The sequence below is a fragment of the Heloderma suspectum genome, chromosome 6 (assembly GCF_057233095.1).
Source record: "Heloderma suspectum isolate Gila_16-S chromosome 6, 16-S_ref, whole genome shotgun sequence".
In the NCBI taxonomy this organism is placed as follows: domain Eukaryota; kingdom Metazoa; phylum Chordata; class Lepidosauria; order Squamata; family Helodermatidae; genus Heloderma; species Heloderma suspectum.
In genome coordinates this window covers 68,486,414-68,498,874 of record NC_139463.1, presented here as the reverse complement: position 1 = coordinate 68,498,874, position 12,461 = coordinate 68,486,414, and the positions used below count along the sequence as shown (strand labels likewise).

Below are 12,461 nucleotides of genomic sequence, written 5' to 3'. Positions count from 1 at the left end.
CCAAAGTCACCCAGTGAGGTTCCATGGCCAAGTGGGGACTAGAACCCGGATCGCCTGGCTCCCAATCCAACACTTTCACCACACGCCACACATTTTCTTCACAGCAGCGTAGCTAATAGATTGTACCCCACATTTGCCATTCTGAAACATATTCACCAGGCGATCCCACTGAGGTCGGTTAGACATCCAAGTGAATGTGCTTTGGTCTGGGCTAGTGGACCAAGCAGGTCTGAAGGTTTGCATTGTGAAGTGTTTCCAAGGTGCAATGGAAGCCTTTTAAAAATGAAGCTGGTTTTGCCACAGAAATTCCAGCCCTTTGCAAATCCAAAGAATCAGCTGCACTCATCCTGTCAATATATAGGTCAGTCTTTTATTTATGTATTTACATTTATTACAGAATTAGATAACCTCGTTTTGATATTCAGCGCTGGGACAGACAGGGGTGACCTCACACTACATTAACAGTACTTCCTAAAGGTGCAACAGACACAGTTCACAGGGGAAAGGGGGGCCCATAAAGCAAATTTTTAGGTGCCAGCTTTATCATGAAGCAGAATGTGTTATTTTTGCTGCTGTCAGCATCTGTATGGTGTGTAGGAGCGGAGTGGATAACTGATGTCCAAGGAAGTTCTCAGAGAGAGAGAGAAAAGACTTAATTCCCTGAATCCTCTTCTTAGTTCACCATAATGTGTCTCTGTGTGGGTGGGGTGGGGTGTGATATCAGTGAATGGAATGTTAATGCTGCATGGGCCCGACTTCTGATGCATACAGTTACCTATCTCTTAACGTCCTGTTCCTCACTAGGTGGCCCACGAGCCAAGCCTCTTTATCCCATCAGCGTGAATTGCTGGTTTGGGCTTGTCTCCTTGTAACCAACAGACACTCCTCAATTCTCTTTACTTGCTCTAAAAGCGTGCCGCCAATGGCAATTCAGGGGGAAAGTGCCTCCGCTACTGAGGTTTAGGAAACAGCTGGGGGACGGTTTTAGGGAGCTGCCTCACACTGAGCAGTGGTGCAGGTTGGTAATTCTAGACCCTGGGCATAACTGTGTTTGGGGCCGGGGAGTGCGCTTTAGCTGGCCAGGTGTATGACTTCAGTTGTATATGACTAACATTTCTCTCCAGCCCTCCAGCCCAGCCCCACTCCATGCTTTAAAACAGCTTCTACATTCCTGATGTTAGAACAGCAGCAAGAACAAAGCTCTTTGCTAACCACTCTGAGCATGTGGAGTTTTGCATTTTCAACTCTCTTAAATCATAGCACCATGAGGAATACAAAGGAGTTTGGCTTCTGTACCTGCTGGTCTCTGGGTAGTCGTTGGGCCCAAGGTCCAGCCCTCGCTGCACCACTGATACCGAGTCAGATCCTTGGTGCATCTAGCTCAATATTGCCCTTACAGTGATTGGCAACAGCTTTCCAGAGTTTCGGACAGGCATCTTTCAGGGGGCCTTTTGTATGCAAAGCAGGTGCTCAACCGCTGAGCTACAGCCACCATGTGGTGGCTGCTTTAAAGTGCCTTGTGTGGCAGCTGTTCACACACACACACACACACACACACACACACACACACGTATTTTTCTGCAGTGACCTGTCTATGCCACCCAAAAGACATTGCCATATTTCCTTAGTGCTGATGACCTCATTCTAATGTTGAACATAAACTTAGTTCTTGATTGACTAAACCTACTGCTTCTTTTCCTATTAGAGGGGAGAATGACCATTTCCCTGTTTTTTGTGAACTTTAAAAAAAAGTTTTGAACTAGACACTTCATTCCCACTCCCTTAACTCTTTCACTTCTATCAAATTATTTCCACTATGTTTTGGTTTTTTGCAAGGATGAGAAACAACATTTCCAAGTATGTGCCACCTTGTAGTCTAAGAACCAGCAGCCTGTCATCTGTTGCCGGGAAGCTGCCCCAGTCATTGGCTGAGCAGCTGTGATGTCACAGAACATTGTGTGGAGGGGGAAGGTTCAAGTAATGGGATGGTGAAAATTTGTAGAGTTGCTTTGAGGGGAGGGCAAGATGAATGTGTTCAAGTAAGATGCTCACAGGGGGCCTGGGGTAAGCAAAATAGTATATTGGTGAACAGCTGGGTAGGCAAGGGGACAAAGAAGGCAAGAGGGACATGATTTCTGTATAGCTGTGTTGGACAGGAGGGGTAAAGAGTGTTGAATTTCTTATATTGACTCTAATAAGCCAAATCTTTTTAGCTGGTTACAATTCATCCAATAATTTATATATAAAAGCCAAAGTTCAATCACATCAATAATAATCTTATATAAGAATATGATAGTGTAAGGCTTATTACTAGGGCTCTACCAGACCAATTTTCCTCATGTTTGTTTTAAACTGAAGCTTGAGCAGTGTAGAGGTGCAGAAAATTTTGAAACTTTGAAAAAGTTTGAGGCTTGAGCTTTAACAGCAAAATGGTATGTTCCTTGGCTCTGGACCACACAGTCTCCTATTGCTCTGTGTTTCGGTGCTGGTTTAATTTGCTCCATGCCAAACCACAGCTGATCTGACATCACATGTTTTCAACCTGACACTTAAAGAAATGCTAAATGAGCTTTTTAAAACGAATGCGCCAAACAGTGCCTGACCTGACATCATGGTTTTTTGACCTCCATTACCTGCATCCCCCTGCTTTCTTTTTTTCTGTTTGCATTTGCTTTTATTCATTTTGCATCACAGGCAGGCTTCACGGTGTGCTGTGTTGCTAGGGACAACAGCCATGCTTCCCCCTTGGATTATATTATTTTGAACAGGACGAATCAGAGAGCGAGGAGGGAGGGGCTACTGCTGCTCCTCCCATGATGCCCTGTATGCAGGTTGGGTTTATATATTTGTGCATGTATGTGAAAGAGAGGGGTGTAGTGGGCAGGGAGACACAGCAGGAGTGCCATATTGGATGGCTCTGGCTCAGGGCTGGTGAGAGAAAAGTGGCATTTTTCTTCTCTCTCCCCCCCCCCCGCCCTGTCTCACCTTTTGTTTTTCAGGCCCAGGTGAAAGTGGGGGTGGGAGTGGGGCTTTTGGGGTGGGAGCTTGGAACACCCCCTTTCCCTGCAACAGAGGAGGGGTGGGTTTGTCTATGCTTTCATGTAATGGGAGGGGTTCTTATTGGAAAGAGGGAGGCTAATTGTGTGGGTGAATGCGAGGGTGGGAGGTGGAAGACCCTGTTTGCTATGGCGGGGGGAGGCTTGCTTTAATGTAGTGGGAAGAAGTTGTATTATTGGGGTGCTCCTTGAAGGGAAGCTGATGTGGGACATAATTGGAAAGTTGAGAGAAGAGGGAGGGAAAGAAGGAAATGCTCCTTGAAAGTTGTTCCATTCGCAAGGGAAACGGCCAAACATATTTTCATTTAATCATTCTCAGACTACTAGCACCAGTGGCGATACGGTCGTTACACTAGTATGATGATGATGATCATCATCATCATACTTACAGCACTTCCAAGTGTTCAAAGTACTTCACATGCATTATCTAGTTGTAATCTGTGGCGTGATAAATAGGTCAAATTTAGTAAACAAGCTAAATTTGGCCTAGTTACTGCTCCCTAGCCTCTAGGAGCTATACTGATAGGGTCAGTTTTCAGTGGCTCCCATTGCATTTCATGGGACAAAATAAATAGACTGAAGTCTGGGGTACAATTGAGAGGGGGCAAAACATGCCCCTTATCCAAATGCATGGTCAGCAGAGACAGGAGGGCAGATTTAGCCCCCATCCCACTAGTATCCTGGTAAAAATGGACAAACATCCTGGAAATACAGATTGCACCACCCCCATCCGTTCCCTTACAATGTGGAGCTGTGGGTAAGTGTTGAGTGTCTTCTAATGTGCACTCTCAGTTCATGCAGGGCAATGGTGGGGTGCACCAGGTCTAGATCAGAGAAGGGCATTAGCTCTATGGTCAAGCATACGCTTTGCATGCAAAAGGTTCCAAGTTCGAGCCCTGGCATCTCCACGCAGAGTTGGGAAAGACTCTTGTCTGCCACTTGGGAGGGCTGTTGCCAGTCAGTTGTGTAGATAATACTGATGATTACATGGATCAAGTTTGCCTCCAGATAAGGCAGCTTCCTAGACAGGGCCCTGCGTGAACTGAATTTGCAAGATAGAATATGCCCCTGGGTTCTTTGCATTGCACAGGGATTCCACGGCAGCCAAATCAACATGGAAAGTACTCCCTGAAAGTTTGAAGATCATTGCTTTAGACAAACATCAGGGCCTTCTTGATGTTGGCTAACACCAAAACTTATCACGATGCTTCCCTGGAAATGTATGTAGAAATGTCAAGAGTGGAGAAAGGGATGGGCTGGGGAGCCACTGGAAACAAAGGAACATTAAGACATCGTTGAAACAATTCAAATATTAATATTGACTGGGTTCGGACAATCAGCGGGGGAAACAACCCAGTATGGGTTGTTTCCCTCAGCCTTGCACATGCTGGTTGCATGACCGGCATTTCCCCAATTACCCATGTTGCGTCATGAGTTGCTGTGTTGTCTGAACCCAGTGTGTAGCACAGTGGGGGTAGTTTCTTACCCACCTAACAACCCATAGCTTGAAGTAGGGGTGTTGTGGGGTGGGTGAGAAGTCACCCTGCCATGCGCTGGGTTTGGCTGACACAGCAACCCGCGACGCAGTGTGGGTAAATAGGGACTCGCCGGGGTGGGAGGAACAACCCAAACGGCATTGTTTCCCCCACCAATCGTCCGAACATCGCTGTTTTGTGGTTCCAGGAGCCCATCTAGGAAAGAGCAGCTTAGAGGTGTGGATGAAATAGTTTGAGTAGCATCACCACCACCGCCATATGCAAAGAGAATATAGAGGGTGCCCTGTTCAACTGAAACAATATGTAACACTGGTGGGGGGGTATTAGCCAGTCCTTTATCAACCATGATGACCACACTTTTCTTGTTCCCAGCCTGTCAGTCATCCAAGTGTGATCACAGTTAAAAAAAAATTTAAAAAATCCCAGCAAGAACAATATGATTTCTGAAAGTCTCCCTATCAAATCATTCCCGGTTCCCTTTTGACTTGATGTTGTTCTGCCTTGCTTTAAAGACACTTTTCAATGGATACTTTTTACTGTGACCATGTTATCCAGATGTTAGTGTTTACAAACATCAGGACTATTGTTTGGGAACTTTGAGGGACACAGGCAGGGGCCCGTATGCTGCATGGTTATGCACAGAGAATGAAACGTGCAGAGTTTCACAGCTAGCCTGGGTTTTCTGCAAATGAAGGCAGGAAGGTAAAACGTTTTCTCTGATTACAGCAGTCCACCAGTCTGGTGACTGCTTTAACATCCAAGCACAGTGCACTTGCCTTAACAAGTAGGGTGGCATCACCACCACCATTTTTCAGATGTCTTTTGTTTGTTTGTTTTAAATCCAGGCAATGGGCTAACTTCAAGCCATTCCGCATGGCCCACAACCAGTCATTCCAAAGAAGCCTTTTCTCAAAACCTCTACGTGACTTCTTAGTTGGGCCCAGTTCAGTCACAGTCCCACGGACAGATATCAGATTTGGCTTTGCTAGGACCTTCTGCTTCATCGGCCTGTGACTTCTCCCCGGCGTTGCTTTTTGCCGGAGTGGCAGACATGGGTCTCGTATGTTCTGCCTCCCCCGGATGCACCTCTGAGCAGGCTTTCCTTCTGATCTCAGCAGAGTCTTTTCTGGCCGACGTGGCGCCTTCCTCTGCTTCCCAAGGGCAGATGTCAGCTACAGTACTGTCGCCTCCGCTTTTCGCCAATGTGCCCACCAGTGGGCTTCCACCTTTGCTGAAGCCTTTTTGTAATGTGGGGTCAGGAAGGCTGCGGCACAGCGGCTGGTGTCCAGCCAGGCCCTCCTCTTTGCTCTGGGATCTTTGCATGCTGACCGTCGGCGTCTCTGCCCCACTGGCGTGTGTTGTGTGTCTTTCGTTCTTAGCAGGCAGCACCGTTCCTGCTTCCCACGGACAAATCTCTTTAGCGGATGCTTCCAGGGGACTTGTTTCCCAAGGGCAGAGCTCAGTCTTCCTGCTTTCGGCACTGTCAGATTTCTTTGAAAAAACACTGGCAGAAGTACTGGTTACAGAGACCTCCACAGTTTCTGTGCTCTCCCACGGGCAGACCAGTTCTCGAAAGCTGCTTCCTTTCTCCAGAGCTTTGGGGGTTTTTACAGGGCCTTTGGAACCTTCTTTCCTAGCCCCTTCAGAAATGCCATCCACAGCCTTACTCAATGTCTCTAGCGGAGCCCCAGCCAAATCCCAGGGACACACGTCGGCTTTGGCAGAAGCATCAAGGTCCTTGGTTTCCCATAGACAGACTTCGGCTTTTATATTTGCAACAGTGTCAGATTCCATGGAGCCAACCTTGGACAGATCTAAACTTTTACTGCTGGGCTTGTCCGAGAGCTTGTCAATATCTTTGTGAGGGAAAGCGAATCCTGGATGGCTACGGGTCTTCTCTTTCTTTTTAGATACAGTTTCTCCCCCAACTGTCATCAAGCCAGAGCTTTTCAGAGCTTGGCCTTTTGAAGCCCCACTTGTATCTTGTCTTAATGGCCCTTCATTGGTTGGTGCTGATGCTGTCTTCATGGTATGCGTCTCCATCTCGCCACTAGAGTCCTCTTCCTCGATTTTCCAAGGACACACCTCTGCCCTCAAGCTTTCAGCACTGTCCAATTTCTTGGACCCAGCTTTGGGCAGGTCTGGACTTTGGCTGCTTGACAGTTCCATGCTCTCCCAAGGACAAACAGATTCTCGTGGGATGCTCACTTTCTCGTCTGTCTCCAAATGTCTAGTCATAGGTGTGGTGCTTGTTTTATCACTGGAAACCCTGCCCTTATCCTTCTCAGGTGGTCTTTCAGCCACCACCCACGGGCGTATTTCAGCTTTAGTGTCTGTCTGGAGTTCCTGGAATTCCCATGGGCAAACCTCGGCCTTTAGACTCTCAACACTTTCAGACTTTTTGGAACTGACCTGCAACATATTTAGACTTCTGGTGCCTTTGGCAGGGGTTTCCTCAAAGTCCATACTTTCCCAAGGGCAGACGGACTCTTGGTGGCTTTTTGACTTCTCTGTTTTCTTAAATGCTGTTTCTCCCCCAGCTTTCTTTGAATCTGAACTTCTTGCTGGTGCCTTGCCTTTCTTCCCCTTTGAAGCCCCAACTGAGTCTTGCCTTAACTTGTCTCTTTCAAAGGGGGTCACGGCTGATGTCCACGGGCACATTTCTACTGTGCTGCTTGCTTCCTCTTTTACGGTTTCCCATGGACAAACCTCTGCCCTTAGACTTTCAGTGCTATCAGATTTCTTTGAGCCAGCCTTGGACAGGGCTGGACTTTGGGTGCCAGATGTTGCCCCAGGTTCCTCAAGCTTGATGCTCTCCCACAGGCAGATGTCCTCTCGTAAGGTGCCCAACTTTTCCGTTGCTTTAGAGAAACCCATTGGGGAGGCACTGTCGTCACTGCCCTTTTGCAAGACAGTTTCTTCAGCCACTTCCCATGGACAAACCTCTGCCTTTAAGCTCTCGGCACTGTTGGATTTCTTGGAAGGGATTTTAGATGGTCCAGGTTTAACAGAGAGGTCACTGGGATCAACACTGTCCCATGGGCAGACGGACTCTCGAGGGCTGCTCATCTTCTCCGTTGTTTTAGAATGGCCTGTTTGTTTTGGTGGGGTCATCCTATGACTATCAAGAGCACCAGCTCCCTTTGATGATGGTCTCTTATCTGCTGGACTTTCAGGCACCTCCAATGGACATACATCTGCCTTGGTGTTGGGTTCTGTTTCCTGACATTCCCATGGACACACTTCTGCCTTGAGGTTCTCAATACTACTGGGTTTTTTACAGCCTACTTTAGATAGGCCTGGACTAGGCCCAGATGAGAGGCCATCGGTGTCCGTGGTTTCCCAAGGGCAAATGGATTCTCCAGGACTGCTCACCTTGTCTGGAGGTTTAGACACAATGTATCCTGTCCTTTCTGTTGCTCCATCTGTACCTTGTCTTGAGGGCCTTTCATCCAAGGGAGCCAGAGTCGCTTCCCAGGGGCAGATTTCTGCTTTAGTGCTGACTTCAGCACTCTCGGTTTCCCAAGGACAAACAGCTGCCTCCTGGCTTTCCGTGCAGTCTGATTTCTTTGAGCTGCCTTTGGGCAGATGGAGGCTCTTGGGCTTAGGCCTGATAAATGAATCCTCACTGCCTGTGACTGGCTCTCTTTTACCGTTGGTTCCTTTCTTCTCCTCTTTGGAGACTGCACTTGCATCCTTTTTAACTTCTTTTGTTGTTGTTGGGGTTTCATCACTCTCCCAGGGACATATGGCTGTTTTAACATCTGAGTCTGCCCCTTGTGTTTCCCAAGGAGCCGCCTCTACCTTCTTGCTCTGGAAGCTATCAAGCTTCTTTGCGCTCAGGCCTAAGGGTTTCACGCTGGGCTTCATCAAAGCACCCTTTGATTCTGGGTCCTCCCAGGGGCAGACAGAGTCACGCTGTGTGTTATCCTTTGGCATTTTCAGAGGATGCAATGCTTTCGGTGTCATGGCCTTGGAAGGTCCTCCTTCAACCTGCTTCATCCCCCTTTCCGATGGGGATGAAGCCACTGTCCAGGGACATGTTTCAGCCATCTCAGTTTCCCAAGGACAGACCTCCACATTCTTACTCTCCCCACTGCTTGATGTCTTCAAAGCTACTTGGGATAGTTCTGACATTTTGGCAGTGGGTTTTGTGGAAGAGTCTTTGGCACTCGCATTCCCCCAAGGGCAAACCGCACCTTGCTGGCTGTTCTCTTTCTCCAGTTTCCTTGACAGAACATCTTTGGTGCCCTCTGAAGGTGGACTTTTGAGCTTTTTGCCTTCAACCCCTTCGAAGTCCCCTCCTGAATCCTCTCTCAGTTTCTCTGGCAATGTATTACTTATCTCCCAAGGGCATACTGCTGCTTTGATGTTTGCTTCATCATCTGATTTCCTCTGAATTGCTGTGTCTGTAGCATCTGTACCTTTTGGTAATTCCAGGTTCTCCCAGGGGCAAATGTAGTTGTCTTGGTGGCCAACATTCTTCACTGGTGCTGCTCTTGGGCTGGTGCTCTTCTCCTCTTTGGAAGATCCGCCGTAGTCCTCCACAGACATGTCTTTCTTTGATGGAAGTTCTTCGATCTCCCATGGGCAGATCTGCGTTTTAACACTGATGCTGACCTCTGACTTTGAGGGACTCATTTGTGCCTTGCTGCTGTCAAGGCTCGTGGGTCTCTTTTGGTCTGCTTCGGGTAGATCTGGGCTCTTTTTAATCTCTTTTCCCAGAGAAGGTTCTTTAGCATCCCTGGAATCGTGCCAGCCACTCACCTTGCCTTGGGTTTCTGTTGGAAGAGCCCCTCTCAAAGATGTCCCTTTCCTGTATCCATCCAAAGGCTTCTCTTTGCCTTTTTTTACTGCCTCATCTTGTGGCAAGGCACTGCTGATTTCCCAGGCCTGTGGGTCACTTCTTTGTGCGCTGGCGGTGACATCTGCCGCTTCCCGAGGACAGGCCTCTGCTTCCTTGCCGTCTGTCTTCGACACCATTAGAGAGAGGCTGGCAGTTTTATCCTCTCTGTTTTGATCCTCATCGATGGCCTCCCGGGGGCACACAGATTCTCGCTGGCTCTTGGTCCTTTCCAGCCTGATATGGGCGATCTCTCCAGCCCTTTTGGAAGCCACCGCTTCTGTGCTGCTTGCTCTGCTCTGCACAAAGCCATCTTGGCTGCCCTCCCGAGGGCAGACCTCAAGTGCTTCGCTCTGGCTGTTCTTCTGTGAGCTGGGAAGTGCTTCTGTTGCCGCCGCCGCCTCGTCCCAAGGGCAGATGGTCGCTTGTCTGCTGATTCCCTTTGCCCTGCTCTCCCCAGGGCTCTTGGATATTACCTGTTCCCTTGGTGACCCTGCAACGGATGTCAAGGCTGCATCTGCCAATTTAGGGTTTTCACTCTTTTCCCCTGTGTCTTTCTCACTTTTTCTTGGGCTTCCCGCGCTGTCTCTTCTGGCTGCTATGCTTGTCTTTATCCTTGAGCGGTTGAATGCTTTAATGGCCAGACCTAAGCCTTTCATGGAGCTTTTGCGAAGGGAGATCTGCGCGCTTTGGGGCTGTTTCTCGGGGGAGCTCTTCTGACTCTCCGACCTGCTCACTTCTGGCTCTTTCTTGCTTGGGACAGGCACTTCCATGACCTCCCAAGGGCAGACGTCTGCAGCAATGGAGGCCAGCCTGATCAGTCCTGCTAGGGCAGGAGGGGGCACACTGTCTTCTACCTGCCTCATCCTTTCCATCTTAGTCTTTCCCAAAGACTCCTCTGTTTCCCCTGGAGGAGCGCTTACCATCATTGGACTGTCTTTGAGGTCTCTCTTGTCAGTCTGGGTGGAAGGCTGCGTTTGGTCCTGAGCATCCCAAGGAGCAATGCCTTGCCTTTCGAGGCTGTGAACCAAACTCTGCTGCCTGACGGGGGGTTCCGGTGGTGTTCTCTTGCTGCCGTGACGTCTCTCCCCAGACAAATCAGAGGTGTTGATGCTGACACTTCTGATAGGGGCATACGTGACATGTTTCTGAGACCTGCTTTCTGAGGGCGTTGATGGGGCTGTCGCAGCTTCCCATGGACACACAGTATCTTTGCTGGAGCTGCCATCTTCCAGAAGGGAGGTCACAGTTCCTTCAGATGTGTCATCCATCTGTACCTGTTGCCCTGCTGTCTCGGAGGCCACGGCAGTAACCTCAGTGTGCCTAGAGATCTCAGTTTCCCTTGTGGAGTCTTCCGTGGCTGCTCTCCTTTCTTTGTCTTGGGCCAGTCTACTGCTGTCTTCTAAGTAGGCCCTGCTAGTTAGCAGCAAGGCCTTTTCTTTAGTGCTGGTAACCACGCTGAGGGATTTCTGCAGAGGGGAAGGCTTTGGGTACAGAGGCTTCTTATCTGCCAACAGGTTGTGAGCACTGACCGACTTGTAAACCAGAGGGGCTGAGTCATCGAGAGAGTCATTGTTGGATCTCTCCGAGGCCTTCTTGGCTAGCTTTTTCCTCATCAATGAGTCCAGCAAAGGAGCTTCTTTGCAACTGTCGTGCCTGGTTGGCGAGTTGTTCTCCTTGACATCCCTCATTTGATCATAGGTGCTGTGGGACTTCTTTAGTGATGAGACCACCTTGCGTTTGGAAGAGGAGCCCTCTTTCAGTTTGACACTCGAGCTGCCAGAGTCCAAGTGCCTCCGCTTATAGGAGCCAGAGCGACTCCCACTCCCTCCTCCCACAGACCCGTCTTTCTCCTCTTTGCTGCACTGCCGGGACATAGACTCTGGGATCTCAGTGATACGCCTCATGAGGGAGCGGCCTAGGCCCCTCTTGGAACTTCTCTTCTTCTGAAGGTGAGGGTTATTGGCCGTCATCTTCTTGGTCTTGTGAACCTCCAGTTGTGTGTAAAGCTTTTTCAGTTCATCCTACATGTTATGTGTAGCGGGGAGGGAGCAGTGCGGTGAAGGGTGGGGAACACAGAGAAAGGGGGAAGGAAAAAGAAAAGAAAACACTTATTCAGTCAAAAGCATAATGGCACGGTTGTGCTAACATGTGGCTGGAACGATGACACTGTTGGGTTTATAAATGCATAACCTTCTACTGCTTGATCTACATCCCTTAGGACCCTTTACTCCAGCGGTAACTAACATTAAGAGCCATGGGTCCCCGATTCCATACTACTGCTACATGGCCTTTTACCTGGGGTGGGAGCATTGCTAAATTCCTCGAAAAAGATCTGGGGCCCATGCCCAGGTGACCCCGCTACTGGAAACACCCATGGGTAGGGCCAGTTGGGTCATGGGAAAGAGGGCAGGGAAACACTGAGGGTGGAGCAGAGGAGGTCTATTTTGCCAAGCTCTGCTCTAGGTTATAGTTGCTTAGCTCTGCTCTAGGTTAGGAGATCTTCCAGTGACAAGAGAATAACTGTCGCAAGCTCCCTCATATGTAAGAGGCAGTTCACACAACAATTCCAGGCATGGCCAGTCGCTGAGGTATCATAACTGATTTTGGAAACTAGTGATAGACTCTTTTTGGCCCCAGGATTTGATTTGATAGAAAGTATGTCTATTAACTGCAAAGCTAGGAGGAAGCTTATCTCAGTTGCTAGGGGTGCAGGGTGGGGGAGGGACGATAGGTACAGGTCTGTTCCACTTTGCAGCTAACAGCAATTTCAGGATTTGGAGCGTGCTTTGGATCATGGAAACTGAACTGACAGAAAGGGTTAAATCAGGGGTGTTGAGCCTCAGGCCTGTGGGCCAAATTTGGCCCTCCGAGATTCCCCAGACGGCCCCACCCCTTTCCCCCTGATCACTGACTGTTTGGTGGTTTCCCAGTGTTTGCATGCTGTTTTCTCCATTCTAAAAGGTTGAAATGCCTCTCCTAAGGCTTTGTTACGGGCAGGAAGAGCTTTAAGCTGAAAGAGGCTGGTATTTGGGGTAATTTTGGCTCTGCCCCTTTTCCCTTTGG

The 12,461-nt window shown here is 48.9% G+C and overlaps 1 protein-coding gene across 1 annotated transcript in view; it reads right to left on the bottom strand.

Annotated features, from left to right (window-relative positions):
* Positions 1 to 5,497: 5,497 nt before the first annotated feature.
* GPR179 (G protein-coupled receptor 179) overlaps positions 5,498 to 12,461 on the bottom strand; it is a 59,808-nt gene continuing 52,844 nt past the window's right edge. Inside the window, exon 11 of the mRNA XM_084804728.1 lies at positions 5,498 to 11,419. Within this exon, the coding sequence (XP_084660854.1) occupies positions 5,498 to 11,419 (5,922 nt within the window). The remainder of the gene's footprint in view (positions 11,420 to 12,461) is intronic.